This window comes from Lithobates pipiens, unplaced genomic scaffold, assembly GCF_037356315.1.
Source record: "Lithobates pipiens isolate NorthernLeopardFrog02 unplaced genomic scaffold, aLitPip1_a1.2 Scaffold_13, whole genome shotgun sequence".
Lineage (NCBI taxonomy): Eukaryota > Metazoa > Chordata > Amphibia > Anura > Ranidae > Lithobates > Lithobates pipiens.
Genome location: NW_027507718.1, coordinates 363,989,091 through 364,013,437, shown reverse-complemented (window position 1 = coordinate 364,013,437; position 24,347 = coordinate 363,989,091). Strand labels below are relative to the sequence as shown.

Here is a 24,347-nt window from a genome sequence, read left to right as displayed (position 1 = left end):
TAAATGGGCTGCTGTGCCCGTGCACACGGCCTGCAAAAACGCATAGGTGGGAACCTAGCATCAATGTGACATATATATAGAGAGAGAGATTATATATATATATATAATTTTCACAGTATATTATTACAAGGGCATCACTATCAGTCACTATATATACAGTATATATACAAGATATAATTATATTATGACTTAACATAATTACATTTTTAATTTTAATTTAATATATTATTCTCACTATATCTCATCTCTATGAATATATATATATATATATGAATATATATATATATATATATATATATATATATATATATATATATATATATATATATATATAGATACAATGCTATTTATCACTCTCTCGCTATACAGTATATATATATATAGATAAGAATGATATTCTATATATATATATATATATATATATATATATATATATATTCATAGAGATGAGATATAGTGAGAATAATATATTAAATTAAAATTAAAACTGTAATTATGTTAAGTCATAATATAATTATATCTTGTATATATACTGTATATATAGTGACCGATAGTGATGCCCTATACTGTGAAAATAATATATATATATATATATATACATATATATATATATATATATATATATATATATATATAGAAATAAGAATGATATTCTATATACTGTATATATATATATATATATATATATATATATATATATATATATATAGTGCCTGGCCTTGCACTGTGATCAGACTGTAATGTAATGTATACGATGATATGGGGACAGTTCTATGGGTGAGTGTCAGCTCTGAGCTCTCAGTCCATCCGGGTCTCAGTCGGTGTGTCCCGTCCCCTCCTGCCAATCACCCCCCCCCCCCCCGTGTGTCCCCGCCCCCTCCTGGCTGTGACGTCCCGGTGTCGGAGGAGGGGGAGGGGAGGAGAGTCCCCGGGAGAAGGAGACACATCCACATTAGAAGAGCCGTGATCACAGACAGTGCCGGGGGGACAAAGACTCCGGAGACCGCCGTGGCTTCTTGTGGAGGAGGATATCGCACAGTGTGCCCATGCTGTGATCTCCGGGGATAGCGATCGCTGTGTGCAGGCTGGGGAGTGTCCGTGTCCAGGTCAGTGTACAGATCGGGGGCAGAGGTGTGGATGGTGTCGGTCCGGACACCTGTGTGACCAGTGTGGGGGATCCTTCCTTCTACATGGATCCAGTATGAGCTCTGTGTCCTGGGATCCTCCCTGGGGTGACTACACTGCACACATTGCTGGTGGTGTCACTGTGCCCTGAGACGTCCCCCATACTGCATTATACTGACTTTACCGATCGCTATTCTTCTTGTGGGGTGATGACTCAGTCTGGGTGTCAGGGGGTCAGCATTAGAGCCAGGCAACTAGCATTACACAAGAAGCTTTGATGTGTCTCCAATGACAGGTTTACTTGTAATTGTGTGGGGGGACCAAAGTTTTTTTTGGTGAGTGTAGAGAGGGGAAAGGTGTGGGGCTGATTGAGATGGGTGTCATGTGATTTGTTTCTGGCACAGAAACTTGTCCCATCTAGTGTGTGTGACCAGCTGCAGGCAGATTTGCACCATCTACACTGTAATACCAAGGCTGCTGCGTTTGGCATTTAACCGCTCATATCAACAAATCAAATGCCGCCACCACCACTGTCCATAAATACCTGCTCATACCAACAAATCAATGGCCACCACCACACATACCCGCTCGTACCAACAAATCAGTGCCGAGTGCCACTGTCCACGCATAACCGCTCATACCAGCAAATCAATGCCCAGTGCCACTGTCCACGCATAACCGCTCATACCAGCAAATCAATGCCCAGTGCCACTGTCCACGCATAACCGCTCATACCATCAAATCAATGCCCAGTGCCACCGCTCTTCACCCATTACTGCTCATACCAGTAAATCAATAGCCAGTGGCACTACTACCAACAGATCAAAGCCCAGTGTCACCACTGTTAGACTGTAACTGCTCATCCCAATAAATGAAAGGCTGATGCCACAACTGTTGGCATGTTATCGCTTGTACCAACAACATAATGAATGAGCCTCCTCCTCGTCTTCCTTCTTTGCTATGTATGTTACTGAGGAGATTTACCTTTACTTCCTGGCCTAGAGACACAACATGAAGCAAGGGGAAGTGTTTCCTCCAGGGCTCGTTCACACCAGAATATAGTGCGGGAAACCTTTACTCCCTGCATGTTTCCTGCACCACTTTCAAAACGCACTTGGTGTGCGACATTCTGCGGACATCAGTATAATCTTAGTGACATCCCAAACATAGATCACAAACGCAGTGTGTCTTCCTGCACCAGATCGTACGGTACCGCATTACCATTCGGTCCTTTGCAGTACGTTTTTGAAAAGTAGAGCATGCACTACGTTTTTGGTGCAATTTTCAGCCCAATTCATTTGAATGGGCTGACAGTAGTAAAGAAATCGCACAGGAAGGCAGATCACATTCCTATGCGGTTCAGGTGTGAACCGGCCCTTAGGCTTCGCTAACACTTAGGCGTTCTGGTTTGCGGGTGGAATCGCTGTGATTCTGCCCACAATACCTGAATCGCTGCAACATTCAAAGGCACCCCAATTGCGGCCTGATTGTCGCTTGACAAACAAAATCGGGGATGCCTGTCGCCCAAAAGAAGTTTATTTTGGGTGACAGGCCTCTCGTGATTTGTTTGTGCAATTTTTCCACGGTTTGTCGGTTGACAATTGTGGCCTTCCCCTGCTCATGTCAATGGGCGGCTGTGCAGCACCAGGATAACCCGGGTACCAAACATATGCCACATGTTTGTGCTGCACGGTCGAATGTGCCCACGTGCATGAAGCCTAAACGACATGTAATTACAAATAACGGTTTAGTCTTACCATACAATTTCTCTTGCGTTTAAAATAAACCAATCGCAGGATGCCAGTGCAAATATATCCAGCTTGTTCACACCAGGGAGCTGATGCGCCAATCCTGGAGTATTGAACTGTTACTTTTTTTTTTTGCTAGAACTTTATTGAAATTACATCAAATTCTATTTACCACAGCATGGTGTATTGTACCACGCTGCGCTGAAAAAAATAAAATAAAAGTACTGCATGCTGTGGGCACGCCACTGCAGCAGCGTGCTGTGACCAGACTTGATAGGGACGGGTTTCTATTGCCTCTATCCAGCGTGTGTGGTAAAGTTGTAGATAAACGTCTCAGCTGGCATGGTGTTCAGTATAGTGGTGTGTTCCCAGGCTCCGGCCTGAAGCAGCAGCAGTTTTCGCAGTTGTACGAGTCTCTCTCCCCCCTCCTTTCAGTCAGCGAGGGCGATGTGGGAATCCAGCTGACAGCTTCCCCTCTCATTCAGATTTTTATTTAGAGACTTTGTAGAGCTCCTTTATTCTTCCACACAGGAAAGGCTGCCTATAAGAATCCCCCGTCCACTGGTTTCCATAGAAACAGCGAAATGCATTTATCTAGTCACTGAGTGGAAGCGGCTCCTACATGTGCCCTGCCCCCATTGCCGTCATTCCTGACCTATGTGTGAATGTACCACAGAGTGTCCCCAATATTCTGCCCCCCGACGCAGTCTGCTTCCTCAACACAAACTCTCTTCAGTCAGGGCTGGGAGTTCTTCTCAGGCCTTTCTCTATAGAAGCATGGCAACTTTCATTTCATGTGGCTCACTCTCTATGGCCGCCTTTCCAACACAGAGGGACCCTTGAAATCACTTTCTGGACTCAGGAAGCCCCTGCTAATAACGACTTTATCCCCAACTCACAGCACACTAGTTTGAACAATTAATTGTGGATATAGAAAAAAATAATAATGGCCATAAAAATGCAAAGCATAAAAAATGTAGTGCCCCACCTTTACACTGGTGTAGTGCCCCTCCTTTATGCTAGTGGCTGCTGGTGTAGTGCCCCTCCTTTTACGCTGGTGTAGCGCCCCTCCTTTTACGCTGGTGGCGGCTGGTGTAGCGCCCCTCCTTTTACGCTGGTGTAGTGCCCCTCCTTTTACGCTGGTGACTGGTGTTGTACCCCTCCTTTACACTGGTGGCCTAGGCACTAGAGTTAAAGGGGTTGTAAAGGCAGAAGGCTTTTTATCTTATTCTATGCATTAAGATAAAAAAAAAAAACGTTTGTGTGCAGCAGCCTCCCCAGTACCCCCCTAATACTTACCTGAGCCGCTTCTCTCTCCAGCAATGTCCACGGATGTCTAAGTTGTCCAGGAATATCCTCCTGATTGGCTGAGACACAGCAGTGGCGGCAATGGCTCCCGAGGCTGTCAATTAAATTCAGTCAGCTAGTCAGCGGAGAGAGGGGGCAGAGCCAGGTCGGGGCTCTGTGTCTGAATGGACACACAGAGCTGTGACTCGGCTCCTGTGCCCCCATATGAAGCTGCTGACTGTGGGGGCACTCAATAGGAAGGAGGGGCCAGTAGCAACAAAGAGGGACCCGAGAAGAGGAGGATCTGGGCTGCTCTGTGCAAAAGCCAACGGGAGATTTCCATGTGGTGGAGTGTGGATGAGCCAATGGAGTGATTTTTCATGTTCGGCAGAGAAGTGTGTGTATGGCGAGCCTTAGGCCTACTTTTCTCTGTAAGAAAACAGGTCTAACATGTCTTCTCTCTTCCTCTGGAATACAAATCAGTGTGAGGACACTTGGCCGAGGGATTGGTTGGTGTGGAGCTATGCCAACAAAGTTATGTAATGAAAGGGCACAAATCATTTACAAATAACATGCGGTGTACTGGACTATAAAAACCATAAAAATATGCGAGACTTAAAGGAGTTGTAAAGGCAGAAGGTTGCATCTATGCATTAAGATAAAAAACCTTCTGTGTGTAGCAGCCTCCCCAGCACCCCCTAATTACTTACCTGAGACCCATCTCTCTCCAGCGACGTCCATGAGTGTCTTAGGACTCTCCTCCTGATTGGCTGAGACACAGCAGCGGCACCATTGGCTCCCACGGCTTCCAATCATGGGAGAGAGGGGGTGGGGCCGGGTCAGGGCTCAGTGTCTGAATAGATGCAGGGAGCTGTGACTCGGCTCGGGGACCCCCATAGCAAGCTGCTTGTTGTGGGGGCACTAGATAGGAGGGAGAGGCCAGGAGCACTGAAGAGGGACCTGAGAAGAGGAGGCTCCGGGCTGCTCTGTGCAAATCATACTGAACTGAGGAGGTAAGTATAACATGTTTGTAAAGTCTCTCTTTAACCACTTGGGATCCGCGCTATTGCAAAATGACGGCAATAGCGCGGACCCACATTTTCGGGACTACGTCTATTGACGTAGTCCCGGTTACGAGCGGCCTGCGCGCCCCCTGAGGGGCGCGCGCGGCGCGCTCTGTGATCGGCGAGTCCGTGAGACTCGCCTGATCACCGATCCGTGTAAGGGGTCGATCCCGACCCCTTATCACGTGATCAGCTGTCAGCCAATGACAGCTGATCATGTGATAAAACGGAGCCGGTAATCGGCTAGTATTCCTCCTCGCGCTGACAGCGCGAGGAGAAAAAAAAAAAGCCGATCGCCGGCGGCCGTGTTCGGGACATCAGTCCCGATCACGGCCAGCAATTTAAACGGACACCTGCCCCCTGCCAGTGCCCACCTGCCACCCGCAGTGCCATCCTGAAATAAAGTAAGTGCCCCCTGTCAGTGCCACCCAGCAGTGCCCATAGTGCCCACAGTGCCACCCAGCAGTGCCCACAGTGCCACCCAGCAGTGCCCACAGTGCCACCCAGCAGTGCCACCCAGCAGTGCCACCCACAGTGCCACCCAAAATCTGCCTCAGGTGCTGCACCCCAGTGCCGCCCATCAGTGCCCAGCAGTGCCGCCCATCAGTGCCCAGCAGTGCCGCCCATCAGTGCCCAGCAGTGCCACCTATCAGAGCCACCTATCAGTGCCACCTATCAGTGCCCATCAGTCCCATCTATCTGTGGTACCTATCAGTGCCCATCCGTGCCACCCATCCGTGCCACTTATCCGTGCCACCCATCCGTGCCATCTTATCTGTGCCCATCTTTGCCCATCAGTGCCGCCTTATCTGTGCCCATCGGTGCCGCCTTATCTGTGCCTATTAGTGCCGCCTTAACTATGCCTATCAGTGCCCACCAGTGCAGCCTATCAGTGCCCACCAATGCAGCCCATCAGTGCCCACCAATGCAGCCCATCAGTGCCCACCAATGCAGCCTATCAGTGCCGCCTAATCAGCGCACTTCAATGAAGGAGAAAAATGACCCGTTTGCAAAATTTTATAACGAACTATTAAAACATGATTTTTTTTTTTTTTTTTGTTTGCATCTTTTTTTGTTTGTTTAGCAAAAAATAAAACTCCGAGCTGTAACTAAATACCACCAAAAGAAAGCTCTATTTGTGGGAAAAAAATGATAAAAAATTCATTTGGGTACAGTGTAGTATGACCGCGTAATTGTCACTCAAAGTGCATCAGCGCGGAAAGCTGAAAATTGGTCTGGGACTGAGGGGGGTTTAAGTGCCCAGTAAGCAAGTGGTTAAAAAAATAAATAAAAATAAAATAACAATCCCTTTTAATATGGACCTTCACCCTAGAAAGAAAAATCGAAAAGTCGCATGGACACATAGAATAACATGGAGCTGCTTCCACAGGCAAAATGCATAACTGCTGTAGAAGCATTGATGTTTAAGCCAGTGTACATGGAGCCTTATACTTGCCTGTCCTGAGGGCGCTCTGGTTTGGTCATGTACAGGCACCACTCAGATCAACAAAAGTAAATTGTTCAGTTGGCTTGGAAGATAGTTATCAGATAGGAATACATGAAATTTGGCTATACAAGTAAAGATTTTTTTTTTTTTTGGAGAATTGTTGGCCGAACAAGGTTCCAGTGAGATGCAGGCACTGTTCAGGTATTCTCAAACAAATTCAAAGAAAATTCCCAGCTCAACTTACCATCCAAATTATTCCGTCTAAAGCTGGATACCCACTATACTATACCCACTATATTTTTTTGTTTTCATTTCCTTGAGATTTACCTTCAACTATGTAGTGCAGGGATACGCAATTAGCAGACCTCCAGCTTTGCAAAACTACAAGTCCCATCATGCCTCTACCTCTGGGTGTCATGCTTGTGGCTGCCAGTCTTGCTATGCCTCATGGGACTTGTAGTTCTGCAACAGCTGGAGGGCAACTAATTGCATATCCCTGATGCAATGCAAGGGCCTGCCTAATTGCACACAAAATGAAATTGTTTAGGCTTGACCTCATATTCTATGGTTTTGGTAAATCTAAAGCCCCATACACACTATCAGATTTTCTGATGATTTTTTTTTTTTTTTCTTCAGATTTACCAAACCCATATAATATAAGGTCAGAACTATGTAGTTTGCTTCTGTTTCTGCAGTGCTTTTTGGCATGCGTTTTGATTTTTGCGCATGTGATTTTGCTGCGATTTGCAGTTTTGCAATTTTTATGTTTTGGAAAATGTGACATTGGGCAGATTAAAAAACACAAATTGCTGCAAAAACACACTACATGCTTTTCTGCATCTTCTCCATTGATGTCTACTGAACCAAAAAAGCACCGTTTTGCGTTGAAAAAAGTCGTTGACCCTTTCCAAATATGCAGTGGCTGAGAAAAGCATAGATGTGAACGTGTCCCATAGGAAACCATGTTAAATGAACAGAAGTGCATTTCTGCAAAAAGCACCCAAAAACGGTATAGGTGTGAACGAGGCCAAAGATGTTTAGTAGCAGCAGCATGCTTTTTTTTTTTTTTTTTTTTTTTTTTTTGTATTACCTGTCATAACAGGTTTAAAAAAAAATTAGCCCTATATAGTACCAAAAGAGCAGATAATCACACTTTTTTTTATTTATTAATAAAAAATACACCCAGAAGTAGGATATATGGGCATTATAACTAGTAACTAGGAGTCTGACATGAAGCTATATGAAGGGTGGAAGGGAGATATACATCTTTTATAATAAAGTAGTACTAAAAGCTGAGACTTTTATTTTTATTTTTTCTTTTCGTGGATATAATCATTTTAAATGCACAATACTGGTAAAAGTTTATTTTAAACGTAATTGTAATCCCTTCTATCACCTTCAGTCCATCAGCCTCCACCTTCTCTGATGCTGATCTTGCCTGCACACAGTCATTAAATTTTTTTTTTTTTATTTATTTTTTTTTTTTTTTAAGTTAAAACCAACAAACATGTTATACTTTAAAGCGGTTGTATAGCCATTTTTATACGTTTAACCTACAGGAAAGCCTATAATAAGGCTTACCTGTAGGTAAAAAAAATATCTCCTAAACCGGTATTACCGTCGCAATGCGCCGCTGACTGCAGCGCCGCATGCGCACAGGGGATTCTCGGCTGAAAGTCCGGCAGACGCCACTCAAAGCGCCGGAGCTGCGATACCCGGAAAACACGCAGAGGGAACATGTCAGCTCCCTCGGCATGCCAGATGTCGGGGCTTCGTTCTAAGGTAAGTATTTTTATAATGAACTAGTATGCGGTGCATACTAGTTCATTAATGCCTTATCCTTTTGCAGGTCAAAAAAAAAAAAACTTCAGCGGGTTTACTCCCGCTTTAACTGCTCTGTGTAATGTTTTTGCACAGAGCAGCCCAATCCTCCTCTTCTAGGGTCCCTCACCTACACTTGTGGCTTCTCCTGTCTTCAGAGTGCCCCAATAGCAAGCCGCAAAGTATAGAATATGAAGTATAGCAATGTGAAAAAAACTTCTGCCTTTAGAACCACTCACTACTTGCTCAGGACTACATGTCCCATGAGGCATTGCTTCTCACACATTTACAAGTTCTCAGGCACTTACTGACATGTATGGATGATGTACTGAGCTGTGTGTGTGTGCTGCACTGTATTTCCCGATATGTAAACAATGCATTCTGTATGCAGGCCAACTAATCAATCGTCTGGCTGATTAATCGATTACGCAAATAGTCTAGTAATTATTTTCATTATCGATTAGTTGTCGTTTAATCGATTCGTTGTTTTGGCACTAGTTATAACATCATCCAGATTCATGCTGTAAATTTAAAAAAAGTTATTTGGCATTCACATCACACCGACCAACAGCTAAAACCGAGGCTGATTTATTTTATTTTTTTCCCATCTATGCATTCTAGGAAATCTGTCGCTTCCTAAAATGATCATTGCGAGGAGCATCAGACAGAAGATGTAATCCGCTGGCCGCTGGGCTGCAAACTAGACCCGGGGCAGCATCAGCTTCACTGTCTACATTGATATTTCTCTTTTATCTGGAAGTAGATGTCTACGCCGGGTGCCTTTTTGTTTAGAAATAAATATATACTTTGCATTCGGATACTGTCTGATCCAAGCGTTCTATTTATCATCGTGGATGTTTAATTGGTTTTTGTTTGATTTGAGTGTGTTTGCTGCACCATAGTGTGAGCTCAGCTTCACACTGTGTCATTATTCCATTGAGTGATGTATGAGACTCGGCACCCACTTTGGCACTAAATGCTTGTTCTGGGTAATATATTGGTATCATTCTGCTCGTCTGAGGATAGAATTGTTCTGATGAAGGAACTTGACTCAAAGACTTGGTGTAGTTTTCCCAGCACTGAATGATGTGTCTGTGCTGCTCTTCCAAGGACTCCATTTCTGCTTTTGTGTCAGTTGTTGGCATTCTTCTGCATGGTTTATCCATTCCGTGCCTGGCAGGGCACCGCACAACGAAAACAATCCGCGTTCCAACCCAGAGGCATTCTTATTGTGTGCTTTTAAAAAACACTTGTTCGTGCTTATCAATACTTATTGATTTTTAATTAAAAATTGGCGATTGTTTAATGAGTCAGTTATCTCCATTACATAGTGATCAGTGTACCGTATATTAAAGCATCTGTTTGAAATAAATGGTTAGGAAAGCAGCAAAATTGGATTGCAGTTTTAGCTAGTAGTATTTTAAATAAGGCTCCTACATGGAGGAAGACTTCTGAGAAAATGTCCACATAAATTATACCCGATACAATTTCTTTACACTTCTGTTTGGAGTAGGAGCTTAAAAAAAAAACAAGCAAACAAAAAAAAATATGTAATGCAAATTTTCTCAAAATATAAAAACCTAAAGGTTTTTATATTTTGCTTTAATACCTGCTTTTTGCTTTTGAGCCCCTCCTGCACAAAATAATTCACTTAGGTTGGGTTTACACTGTCTTATGGGGCGGCTCACAGCAGGGGTCGGGTGCATCCCTGTTCACTGTTTTTCAGGTCTGATTTCGGTCCGAATTTGTGGCTGAATTCGGTAGGGGTGCACCGAATGGAAATTTTGGTACCAATGGCGAAAATTGCAAGAAAGGTCAAGAAAAATGCAGTTTTTGGTCTCTAACCATCTCCTATATCATGTCTGCAATCTATTTAATTTAAACACCTTGCTAATAGTATTTGCAAAATTTCCATTCGATGCACCTCTAGCAGATATGATGCAGAAGATGGTCAGAGATTGCAGACCTGATACAAGAGATCAATGCAGCCTCACCAGTACCCGGCAGCCTCACTAGTGGCCATCATATGGAGCCTGCCTGTGCCCAGCAACCTCATCAGTGCCCGTCATATGCAGCCTGCCTGTGCCCGGATCAGAGTGGTGATCTCCGTGTGTCACGGCGCAGGGTTTGAATTGCCCGGGCTGCACTAACAATGTTCCCGCCTCCTGTGATTGGGGCACACTGATTCAATGTCCCACCATTGGATCAGTGTGCCTTCTATCGCAGGGGGCGGGACATTGTTACTACAGTCCGTACGATTCAGCCCCGCGACACACAGAGATCGCAGTGAGGGGAGGAGGGAGCGGAGGACTGGGGACCCCACCCCCTTTCAGGATTTTTTTATTTATTTTTTTGCTAGCGGCCGATTGAAAGCAATGTTTTCGGCCGATAGTTTTTGGCGGCTTAAATTTTTGGTGCACCTAGAATTCGGACCAGAAGACGCACAGGGCTCCTGTGCAATTTCCTCCGGAGATGTGTGAACCGGCTTGATTGAGAGCCGGTCACAATCTCCTGACATGTGAATTGGATGTGGAGAATCCGCATCCAATTCACAATATTGTGAACCCAGCCTCATATGTACTTTTTAAATTCAGATCCACTGACTCCAGTATGGGAGGGGAGGTTGTTATTGCCATCAGTGTCACTAAGGCTGAAGGGATTTATTGCGTACATTGATGCCAATGCTGTGAGATGTAACTGACCCCAATGATGGGGCTTATTTTACTCCCACTTTCTGTTCTGTGTGTTGCCATACGCCGCAAACAAAACAAGTAGGAATGGGCTACCTAAAACGAGCCATACACCAGTAGAATGTTTTGTTTGCACAGAAATTCATGCGACTGCTAAACTTCTGCATCGTTCTGAGGAAGGGAGGGCCTGAGCTGGAACGTATGCCTTCCTGTTTAGTTAGGTAGGGTGGCCATTTACAGGTCTAGTAAATGGTGGGCGAAATCTGATGGCATCGATTTGATGACCCATGGGTCCCAAGTTTTATAGGAGTTGGTAAGCTTGGCCGTCAGCCTATTGTTCATAAGCATCCAATGCACTTTGGATTTTACTGCTTCAGTGGAAAGTGTATTTGTCAGCCGTGCCCTAGCTATAACCTGTCTGGCGGCTGTAAGCATACAAGTCAGAAGCCTAAATTGTCAGTTAGTGATTTTGCCAGGTTTCAACGCCACTTCCGGGAACCCTTGGGATAGTAATTTCAGAAAAATATGTTGCATATATCATAGGTCTGGTTTGAAAATTTGCAAACAGTCGGGCATGCCCACCATATGTGAACGTAAATGCCCGGTTCTGGGTAACTCTGGAAACGGGTCCCAGCATAACTCTGGTTGGTACTAAATCCCAGCGATACAACGAAAGCGCCACTATTTGAATGAATAACTTAAACAATTGCGATATTTGATAAAAGCTTTGTGAGCTTGTCTCTTCTAAAGCTCACAGTTGGAACTTCTTTTAGAAAATTAGGAATCAGTCCTCTTGCTTGTTCCTTGCTGAGATTTATTCTGGCGATTAATAAAATGATACATTTCATATTTGGAAGAGGTTATTACTTTTCAGAAGTAATGCCAGTGTAATAGGAATGGCTCATGTGAAGGGTAGATTACATTTAATGCTTTATTGAAACAGAAGCTAGTGTTGGCCTTGTTCTTGAGGAAATTGTCCAAATTATTTGGGCAACAATTCATTTTAACAGGGATAATAGTTTCATTGTGAGAGATTTCTAAAATGGCCAAAATAATAAACCAAGTTGATGAAAACCAGTCTAATGGATCCTAAGCTTCTGTGCTGTTTAATTTTAGTTGATTTAAATGCCTAAGTTGTCAAGCATGTATAAAGAGTAGAGTGGCCATTGATGTGGCAATGTTTTGCAAGAAGAATAGTTGGGCTTTGCTAATCCCACAGTTTTGCTTAGGCTTGGTGCAATATATTTTGCCTGACTAGTGGGTGCGCTCATCTTTAAGGTCCCTTGCACATGGGTTGTCTATTTTGTGTAGGGACAATTCTGGACTTTTAGTGGTCCTGGTAGGCACAGGAGCAGCTTCCAACCCTTGGCATTTGTTTCTGAAATTTTAAGACCCTCAACATGAATACCACTCGGTACAGCATTCAGCCCAGCTGCTGTGCCTTTCAGCCTGCCATAGACTTTGACAGGCAGCAGGGCTGGATACTGCAACTGTGCATCCAGTGCACACACCACGAATGTACTCACACGGCACCATGTGCAAGGGGCCTAAAGTAGCCCTGTCTGTAACATTACCAGTCAAATGGCTGTAGTTTTTGGATCAAGAAAAAGCAGTCCTTGAGCTCCAGACATTGGGATTTGCATAACTGTGTCACTGAATCAGCATCTGAGTCCATTAAGTAGATGATGACTCTGGATCAGGGTTTCTCAGCCAGGAATCCATGAAAGCCAAGGGTTCCTCCAGAGGTTGCTAGGGGTTCCTTGAGGAATAAACACATTTTGCCTCTCTGATAAGTTTCAATTGACACCATCAATCTTTTTTAGCATTTTATAAGGAACTACATCTTTCCAGTGACCACAAGTGTAAGGAGCATTCTTCCCACTGACCATCACACTAATTTACCAAGAGTTGTAGACAGTCATTTTTTGCATGGGTTCCCTGAGACCAGACATGTATTTCAAGGGTTCCTCTGTTGAAAAGGTTGAGAAAGGCAGAAGAAGGTGTTATCTTGGGGAATATTGTGATCTCTGTGCGAAGTAAGAAATAATGTCATATAGCATACATGCACATGAAAACATGGATCTGACACTAGGTCCACTTCAACACTGCCTGTGGAGAGAAGAAAAGGATAAATACTTGCACTAATACATACATTTTTCAACACCTTGGAAATCTCTGTGTAATAAGGAGATGATCTCATAATTTGAAGTACTCCTTTTAAAGGAGAAGTCCAGCCTGAGCTTTTTAGGCTGGGCTTCTCCTAAGGGTCACAGGACTGCAATTTTTGTTTTGCGCTCCTGTGACCCCCTTTTTAGCATAGAGCGGTCTGTAATCCGCTCTCTGCTGATGTCACTGGAATCAGTCGAGGCATCGCATCATTCCGACTTCAGAAGTCTTGATCCGCCAGCAGCCTTGACTGATGGCAGTCTCAGCCTTTCAGCGAGAGCCGCTTGGGCGACCGATCGCTGCCCCTCCACAGCTCAGTGCTCCAGTGAGCGCGGGGGTGGGGCAGAGCAGGGGGAATGCTGACAGTCAGCAGCTCTCCACTTGGGGAGAATATAGAACCGAGCCATCGGTGGTGTTCGGTGGCTCGGTTTTCAGTGCAGAGACACTGGGGGACAGCTGCAGCATCCACCTAGGTCTAAAATTAAAAAAAAATACCCATACTTTTCTCTTTTAAGCCTAGCGCACATGATCAGAAATGCGTACGATAAATACTGCTAAGCGATCATATGATAATCTAATCGTTCGTACACAGCTTTTGAGAGCCAATCGTGACAGTTCCTCCGAAATTACACAAAGTATTAAACACGAAAATGTTTCTTGTATGATACAGGTTACAAATTTTAGTTTGATCAGTACAGTTTTCGGACAAAAATACAATATATTACATCACTTCCAGAATTGTATTCGGTCTTACAAGAGTTTTTGTAAATTGAGTAGCCTCTTCATTTTTGATATGGCGACTAACATGCAGAAAAAAAAAAAAAAAGACGATTAGAAAAAAAAAAAAATCTATTTTAATGAAATCCAAAATCCCGTGGTTTTTTCCTTTTGTATTTCCAGCCAGTGGCTTCAACCTTCACTGATGAGCTCTCAGTGGACAGGATTTGGCAGCCAAGCGGGCCTGTCCCAAAATGACTATCCTGTGTTCTGGTGCCTATATGTTTTCATAAAACTCCATGGTGATCCGCTATGATTTACAACTGTCTGAAAGCTTGTTCTAAGCCTTACTGAACTATAAATTCATCCAGTATCATTGCTGTATTCTCAAAATATGATTACACTCTATGGAAAAATGTATATAGATTAAAATGTAATTAAACATAATTATGTTCAGACTGCATTTATAGGCACTGTTGATAACAGAAAACAGAACCGGAGTGATATCCTGTTATAATTACAGCAAGCCTTGCTGATTATTTGTCTTGTGTTTTTTTTTCTGACTATAACACGTGTTTGTGTTTATCTTGCTTTCCTGTCTTATTAAAGGTGACGATTAGAGGCATGGATATCACATAATCAGCTCTGAATTGCCAAGACCAAGTGTGATTTTCTACAAATGCTCATCTCCTTGCAGACCAGCGCTGAGAAAAGCATGGATGAATCCGCCTTGTTGGACCTTTTAGAGTGCCCGGTATGCCTGGAGAGACTCGATGCCTCGGCTAAGGTCTTGCCATGTCAGCACACGTTCTGCAAACGTTGCCTGTTGGGGATTGTCAGCTCCCGGAGCGAGCTGCGCTGCCCCGAGTGTAGGACGCTGGTAGAGTGTGGGGTGGATGAACTTCCCAGCAATATTCTCCTGGTCCGACTGCTGGATGGAATCAAACAGAGGCCGAGGAAACCTGGGACAGGGCTACACACTGGGAATGGCACAAATGCATTAAGAGCACAAGGCCATGTAACTACTAACTGCGGCACAACTGATGCACAAAGTAATCAAGGGGGACCTCAGAGGATACAAGCACGGAGCCCTCCTGTCAGGGTGAGTAAAACGCACAAAGATTGCTTGCCGATACTACAACGGGATAATAAAATGCTGGCTCATCTGATTTAAGCAAGCCGTACACGGAGCAAATTTCTTTCCTGAAACCTGTGATTGACAGGGGAGTCCCTCCTGCCGAGCCATTGTCTTCTCCCAGTGGGGGAGAAGACTGTTATTTTAGCTAGCGGCTTTAACAGCCGCTAGCAATAATCGCAAGTAAAATCCAGCAGGCTGCTTGTACCCAAGTTGATTGATCGATCAACTTGGTACATTCAGTCATACACTGTTTTGAATCTCGGTTGGGCCCTGCTGAACCGGCCGAGATTCGAATAGTCTGTGGCCAGCATTAATCATTATTTGCTCGCTGACTTGCCACGTAATTCCATTGTAATTAATTCCTGGTAAACTGGTGGCTCCAGCTGCCGGCCACATAGAGAAGTTTGTGTTTTTTGTTCTGTAACACTTCCACCAATCTGCATGTTCATGTTAAGTGGGTCGTACCTATGTTTGAAATGTGTATATATATTTTTAGATGAGTAGGGAAGGGTTAGTCTCCCTGTCAAGTTTTCATTGCTGTCTGTGTCCCCATGGAGGATATTTACCTCCTATCTGTACTGCTGACCATTATCACTATGGAAATCAAAAAGCGTTGCCCCCAGAACAATAGCTAAGAGGAAATCTTCCACTGGGGACACCTGTTCTGGTGACATCTGTCTCAAGGGGAAATTTTCCTCACTCTGGGAGATTTCCTTTAACTTCCTGTTGTGTCTTTTGGAAAAAATAAAATGAAAATGATATGAGTTAAACCCTTCTCTACTCCATCCACAACTACAATATAAGATTCTGACTACACCTAAACTCCAGGATAAGCAAATATTGTCAGAATATAAGAGACTATTCTTACTTGAATCTTGGTGTGCTTTGTGTAGTCCAGTGTGTCCTCTCCTGTCATTTTCTGCAGGCAGCCTGTAGTGGGAAGACCCTGGGTCTGGGTCCCTTTCACATCTCTGCTCTCTGCACAGGTTATATACAGCACAGTATGATGTCACTGCTACTTTTACAAAGTAATAACTGGTCTTTCAAAGTCATTAGGTGCTCACAAAAGCATTTATATCTTTTATAGTTATTGATGATTGTTTATGTCTGGAGTTCAGCTTTAAACAGCTATAGACATTCAGTTACATAGCTTTCCCTGCTTGGCTGCTGCATGAGCCTTGTTGGCACTCACCATACTGTAAAAAAGGGGGTTGGTGTAGACAAAAGGTTTGTGCAGGTATCAGAAATTGAAGAGTTGTAAGGCCCCTTTCACAGGAGAGGTCCAAACAAAAACCAGACAGGCGGAACCCTATCGGACCCTCCATTCTCCTCTATGGAGTGGTGAATGTAAGTGGACTTATGTCCGTTTTACACATGCCTTCCTCCAATATAATCCATTCTGGCAAAACCAAACAAAAGGGGATCTGCTCCCCTACATCTGGCTGGATCTGATCGGTCGGTAGTCAGGTATAAATAGTTAGCTGTTTTGTTTACATCTGACTGCCCCTAGAGCAGAGAGGATTGTGTCCATGTCTGCTTTGCATAAACTTGGGCGACACAGGCCTGTCATCTGCCCGCTCTGCTCAGTGGGGTATTGGCAAACTGGAGTTAAGCGGAGTCCAGCCTGTGTGAATGGGGCCTTAAGCTGAGTACTAGCTGTTCACCCAGGAACACCTAACGTGCTGGTTTGTTTCATGTAGTGATTTTGATTTTAACCCTTCAATTTACAGAGGATACCCCATTTCTAAGTACACTGTTATTTATTTTAAATGTGCATGTTTAGGTTTGGACAAACCGATCTATGCCCTATAAGGCTTATCTAAAACTAGTGTGATTTCCGATTCAACTTGCATAGTAGGTGAGGTTGAAAACAGACACAAGTCCAACCCGTGTGTAATTATATGTCAGTATTGCACTGTATATCCCTGTATGTTGTGGTCGTTCAGGTGCTTAGTTCAGGTTATAGTTTTTTTGAAACTTTCAATGCCCCACGCTGAGACCACCACCTGTGGAAGAGAATTCCACATCCTTGCCGCTCTTACAGTAAAGAACCCTCTACGTAGTTTAAGGTTAAAGCTCTTTTTTGTTTTTTCTTCTAATTTTAATGAGTGGCCATGAGTCTTGTTAAACTCACTTCTGCAAAAAAGTTTTATCCCTATTGTGGGGTCACCAGTATGGTATTTGTATATTGAAATCATATCCCCGCTTGGTCTCCTCTCCAGAGAGAATAAGTTCAGTGCTTGCAACCTTTCCCCATAAGTAATATCTTTCAGACCATTTATTAGCTTTGGTGCCCTTCTTTGTCCTCGCTCCATTTCCAGTACATCCTTCCTGAGGACTGGTGCCCAGAACGGGACAGCATACTCCAGGTGCGGCCGGACCAGAGTCTTATAGAGCGGGAGAATTATCGTTTTTATCTTGTACAGAACTGCATGACAATGGAAATGCCCAATGGTGCCCATTCACATCAATACAACGCAGCACTGTACAATTTTGGAAAAGGTTCCTGTGCTACTTTGGTGAATTCCAGCGTGATTTTGACCTCCTAGAATATGCAAACCATGTCCAAGTTGTATCACATAATCGCACTGAAAATCGAATGAAAAGCTGATGTCAGCAGTGTGAGCCTAGCCTAACTCAGTTAATATTCCAGCTGTGGTTACAAAAATCGACATTGTGTGCTCATCTCCGTTACGTAAGGGCGTGATGTGGAATCCTCAGTTCTTCAAGCTGTTTTAGGCAATCCTGACACATGTCCCTTCGGGATGTTGCCCCGGGGCTTAGTTAAATCCACCCACCTTTGACACTGTTAATCTTGCTGCAGATTTGTTTGAATGTGTAAGGATTTTCTGCTACAATGGCTTGTCAAGATAGAGAAACTTTTTGCAAGGGTGATGCCAAACATCTGTCTCGATCTGGTTATTGCTTATTGAGAGCAGCTGTCTAGGAAGAGCGGGTTAAGCCTGGGTGTGGTGTCTTATGTTCTACATAATGTTGTCTTTTTATTGCAGCACATTTTCTGAGGTATGCTACACTTTTACAACCTTGCATCGTCTTTGTATTAGCAGCTATGGGGCAAATATGTGACTTTAGAATGGATGTTTCCTATGTAGAACAGGATATGGAACTTGCCTTCGTCTTATAACAAAGACTCTGAGCCTACATGATTTGGAGCTAGTCAGTCTACATCAAGGAAAGAGGTGGAGATCTACCTGAATAACATGGGAGACATCCAGATCACTGGACACGTGTCGCCTCCTTACACCTAATTTAAACCTCCAATCGCCATACTACCATTTTGCAATTGCATGCATTGCACAGCAATTGTGGCTTTAAATCAGGTGGTGAGGAGGCAACATATTGCCTCATCATCAGTTTAAACATATTTGGATCGCTTTTCAGAGGAGCAACAATGCCTGCTTCACTTGTGAATTGGCACGGCACCTTAGGGCTCGTTCACACACACACATTTGTGATGGGGGAGAGGGGGTGGGTGGTAAAACCCTGTGGCAGAGTAGTGGTGCTGAGGCAGCAGCCAAAGGTGTGCACATGCCGCAGCAGGAATTAAGCCCCCTGATGCTTTTGGTGGGTGCTAACGCCTGCCAATAGGAACCCATTGAAGTAAATGGGGGGGCCACTCTCAAGCGCCCCCCCCCCCCCCCCCCCACAACTGCATGCTTCTACAGGGTCCAAGGGGGTTAAAGCAGGTGATGAGAAAGCAACACAACACTGCCTGCTTTTACCCCTTGTTTGCTTTACTACACAAAGTTGCAAAGTGGCCTCATTCACGTGAATGGGTCATGCTTAGCAGGTGCCCACCAACCATGTCAGGGCGTATAACTACTGTGATATGTGTACCTGCACTGTGGGTACAACTCGGGGCATCTGCAACTTTGCTGGGTTAGCTGTGCTTTGCCATAGACTTCTATTCTATTCTGCAGGTGTGGTGCACTTTCTGAAAGAACATCCAAACTTGTGCATTCAGGAGTTTTGGTGCGCTTTCAAAAAGTGCCCCAAGCCCACAGGATATAATAAGTCTATGGCTAAGCGCAGCAAACCCGCAGGAAAGCTTCAGGTACACTGAACTGCACCTGCGGTGTGGGTAAACAGCAGCGCATCAGTGTGAAAGCAGCCCTATACTATCATGCCCAGTGTATTGAACCACTAGCCGGGATAAGAGGTGGAGTGTAGTTGGTATCACTCCGCATGGGACAGGCGCCAGCGCTACAGAGGAGGCATCGGCTTATGTGGCTCTTGCTCCATAACTACAGCTCCAACTTTACAAGTAGTCCCTCTGCACTGCACTCTGTTTTAATGCTCTGGGATGGCGGGTCAGCAAGCTAGACCGTGATCCACCAGTCATCTGGCCACCATCTACTGGTAGATCGTAATCTATGGGTTGCTGACTCCCGGGCTACATGATCTCAGTGCAGGGTAGTGACAAAAGTGAAAAGTGTGTGTAACCTTGATCTGAGATTTGGGGGTATTTGGTATTACCTAATTTTTTTTTTTTTTTTTTTTTTTTTTTTTTTTTAATGCTGACCATGCAAACAATAAAACATCTGATGTCTGTGATTACATAGACCTGTTGCCTACAAACAATCATGGAGTATATTAAACCTACGCTGAAACAGAAGCAATATAAAGAAATGTATTATGACTGTTGGGCAGCTTAATGGTTAGCACGTATGCCTTGCAGATCTGGGGGCCTTTAGTCTGGATCTCGTGTGTTTCCCACTAGACAACAGGGAAGGGACAGGAAGTGGCGTAAATACCTGCTGATTCTGCGGCTATCTATGCTCGGAAGTGGATGCAAATAACTGTATTGTACAAGTATCTGCACCCCCTTTACTGAAAGGTGCCAATTGTCGCACCGGAGGGGGGGGGGGGGTTCAGATGAGAGGAAGTTCCACTTTAGGGTGGAGCTCTGCTTTTAAGGTGGTTGTAAAAGTAGGGATACAAAATCACTTCCAGCACAGTGTACCAAGGTGTGGAGTAACAGATGTTCGATAAAATGGTGGTGTGAAAGGTATATATGGTATCCAAAACTGGGTGGGTGCTGTCTTCCTCAGATGGGGTAATCTGAAAGGAACTACAAGAAAAACAGAAATGGAAGGCGTGCACACCTAGTGCATTACCAAAGATAATTTAATAATAAAAATGTTTTTTTATAAAAGTGGGTACTCACATAATGCAACCGACAAAAGACCATAAAAACAATGCATGGACGGAACACGGGGTACAGCTAATGTGTTTCAGGGGCGCACCCCCTTCCTCAGAGCTAGCCTAGCTTTGCGTAACATTATCTTTCACAATCTAGAAAAAAATTGGGATAACTTTACTGTCATAATTTTATTTTATTTTTTTTTTTAATTTTTGCTTGTAAGATCGCTGCACAAGTATGATGTGACAAAATGACCGCCATTTTATTCTCTAGGGTGTCTGAGATAGATATATTTTTGAAGCAAAAAAAAATTATTTTAACTTGTAAACGACAAATGTTAAAACTGGGCTGAAGTGGCTAACTTGTAAGCAACAAGTGTCACAAAAGGTGTAGTCTTTAAGTGGTTAAACTGACCTCATTTACAGATGGAAGTTCATCCCTTTGATCTAAAAGAACCAAGAGATGCATTGTTTCTCTTTATCTCTGTTGCATGTGGTGGTTGCATAGTATGATCGATTGGGTAGCCAATCCTTTTTTTTTTTTAGTGATGGTGTACCTTACCTGAGCGATACACTACTTGTGCCCTTCCCCCTTTATTCCTCAATCTGAAAATAAATAAAATGAAAGTAGAACTATAGGCAAAAAACCTTTTTTTTTTTATTCATTTCAGATAGAGTAAGGCCTCATGTACACTGAGTTGAGCTAGCTGAGTTTTGTTTACAGGCATTTTTCATTTTTGGCTATTTTTCATTTTTAACGCTTTTAAACACGGCATGTAATTGTGGCAAAACTAACGTTTTTAACCACATGCCAAGAGGCTCCTGTATTTATACGTCAGCAGAATGGCACAGCTGGGCAAAGTAACGTACCCGTACGTTACTTTGAATTTCCTGCCACGAGCTCCGTGCCCGCGGGACCCGCAGACTCAATGTCCACGGGGATACCCGTGATCATGTCGCGGAGCTGAAGAATGGGGAGATGCCAATGTAAACACAGTATCGCCCCATTCTGCCTAGTGACAGGACACCGATCGTCTGCTCCCTGTCACCAGGAGCAGTGATCAGTGTTGTGTCACTGCTAGCCCATCCCCCAGACAGTTAGAAACACGCCCCAGGACACACTTAACCCCTCCCCTCCCCCTAGTGGTTAACCCCTTCACTGGCAGTGACATTTTTACAGTAATCAATGCAATCTTATAGCATTGATTGCTGTATTAATAAAAATGCCATAAATCTAACCCCTATTTGGTTTGCGCAAAAGTTATAGCGCCTACAGATCAATAAACGCTTATATGTCGAATACGTATCAGCCCAAACTGAGTAAAAAAAAGTGTTATTATTATTTTGGGGGATATTTATTATTATTATTATTTTTTTTTGAACATCCGCTTGCTCAGCGGGGATTGCTCCGTCGATCCCTGCTGAGCGGTAAGATGACAGGTCCGTCTCTGCTACTGTGCAGGGACGGACCTGTCAGAGCGCCACTCTCCCCTATGGGGGATCGGATGAGGACGAAGATCCGCAGACTGATGAAAAAGTAAGTTTTTCCTCCGTCACACTTTTTTGGATCGGAGCGGGTCGGATGTCGGCAACCGTTTTGGTCATGGTGCCAGAGAGCTGATCCATAGAGTCAGAAATAACTGATCGGATATCTACATATATAATGATTGTATGGCCTTCTTGTCACTGGAGAAATATCCTGAAATGCATTACAAACTCCGGTTTGGCTCCGGGCTTCCCAAGCAGTTTCGTTGGTTTGTGTAGTTAATGTAGCAGTACAGGAGACTGATCATTTTGCAGCTGCATGAAATTAAAAATGTTAATGGTGACTAAGCATACATATTCATTTTTTCCCTAGGTTGTATTCATAATTTGTACCCAGGTTTTCAGCGTTGCATGGAAACTAGGCTTTAACACACAAAATGTAGAAAATTTGACATTTTGAGCCATGCCGTAGTATTCTTGATCTCTGGTACACACAACTTTTCCTTTTATGTAATGTTTTCTCGCGGCTCGTGAAGTTTAAACTTTGCACGTTGGTGTCATAAATGGCTGTTTGCAGATCATTTTGTTTCATCACGTATACTAGGATTACGTAAAAAAAAAAAAAAAAAAAAAAAAAAAAAACCTTCCCTCAGTCACATAGAAACTGCCACAATAAAATTCTGTTTGGAAGATAAATGGAGTCAGGTGAGTATATGACATAATAATGGGTTTACAGAATCTCTGTGTCTAAGTATGTAAAATTAACATGTTTATTAAAAAAATCTATTTATAATTATATAAATAATAATTATTTATATAATTTGTTTATAAATGTATTTATTTCCCCCCCACCCCCATAGAGTAGGGAAAGGTGAAACCTCTGTCAAGAATATACATTCCCCCCCGAGATTAGGGAAGGGTGCAACTCATGTCGGCGTATTTATTATTTTTTTTTCCTCTAGAGTAAGTAAGTTTAACCCTCTCTGTCATAATCCTTTTTTCCCCCCCCTAGAGCAGTGATGGCAAACCTTGGCACACCAGATGTTTTGGAACTACATTTCTCATGATGCTCACGCACTCTGCAGTGTAGTTATGCATCATGGGAAATGTAGTTCCAAAACATCTGGGGTGCCAAGTTTCGCCACTGCCCTAGAGTAAGGAAGGGTATAACTCCTGTCATGATATAAATTTTTCCCATACATTAGGGAAGGGTATAACCCATGTTATGAACCTAATTTTCACCTCACCACCTGCCCCGTAGACAAAATAAGAAGGGAGGGTAAATCATTCCAATGTGAGAGAAATGCCCTCTAAGACAATTGTCACCTCAAGTGACTCTCTTATCAAACTTCCCTATGCCTAATCTGGTGACAATTTTTAGATTTTTTTTTTTTTTTTTTTTTTTTTTTTTTTGTATTTTCTCTCCCTATTACTTAAGGCATGGGTGCTGAACCTGTGGCCCCCAGTTGTTGCAGAGCTACAAATCCCATCAAGCTTCTGTCTTTGGGAGTCATGATTGTAACTGTTCCGCCTTGCAATGCCACATGGGACTTGTAGTTTCCCAACAGCTGGAGGACCACAGGTTGAGCACCCATGACTTAAAGAGGGAAACCATTACAAACCACTTTTTACTTACTGGCAAGCCTATAATGAGGCTTACCTGTAGCTACCCCGGATATCTACTAAACCTGCATGGTTTAGGAGATATCCCCTGTGTCAGCGTATGTCGACATCATTGGCACATGTGCACTGAAACAATGGCACGTTCACGCCGTTGCTTGAGCTAGTGTGCCTTTACCGGCGGCTCCTGCATGCAAAGGACGTCATCGCGGCTCCAGCCAATCACAGCGCCAGAGCCTGTGATACCCAGAAGCAACTCTGGGAGTGATGTCGCCAGCCAGAGCTGTGTACTGGGGCCACTGCGGGGGGCTTTGATCGAAGGTATTTCATAATGAGCTAGTATGCTATGCATACTAGCTCATTATGCCTTTGTCTTGCAGGTTTTTTTTTGTTTTTGTTTTTTGTGGGTTTCCAACCATTTTAAGGTAACAATGGTTACTAGAAAATGTAGCCCTAAGGGACCTAAAATACACTTTTAAGGATTTATAGTATTTGCATCGATTTAGTGAGGATTCTCTGTAGCTGGGACACGAACAGCAATAAAAACCTCAGTGTTGCTAATCTATCTAAACTGTACTAATATTTTGGATGAAGGCCCCTTTACAGATCCTAGACCTAGACGGATTCTCTGCTGAGATGGATCGGAATGGGATTGGATGTTGTGTATGTGACATCTGTGTCCATTCTGATTTTGCCTCTATCCTGTGATTAAAGAAAAAAAAAAAGGGGGACCCATGTAATTCCTATAGGTGACCAGATATAAACAATTGAGCGTCTGCCTGTATATGCACACATCTGATCTGGTCAGGTCAATAAAAGTGGACCTGGATGCATAGTTTTTTTCCATTCAGTCCTGCGTACCTGAATGGCAGCGGA

The 24,347-nt window shown here is 43.6% G+C and overlaps 1 protein-coding gene across 3 annotated transcripts in view; it reads left to right on the top strand.

The window, feature by feature from the left end:
• The first annotated feature begins 889 nt into the window (after positions 1-889).
• The window catches only part of SH3RF1 (SH3 domain containing ring finger 1), a 267,169-nt gene continuing 243,711 nt past the window's right edge, over positions 890-24,347 (top strand). For all 3 annotated transcript variants that reach the window (XM_077477183.1, XM_077477182.1, XM_077477180.1), the window contains exons 1-2: positions 890-1,106; positions 14,675-15,167. In XM_077477183.1, coding sequence (XP_077333309.1) covers positions 14,745-15,167 — 423 coding nt within the window. In that variant the 5' untranslated portion in view covers positions 890-1,106; positions 14,675-14,744. The remainder of the gene's footprint in view (positions 1,107-14,674; positions 15,168-24,347) is intronic.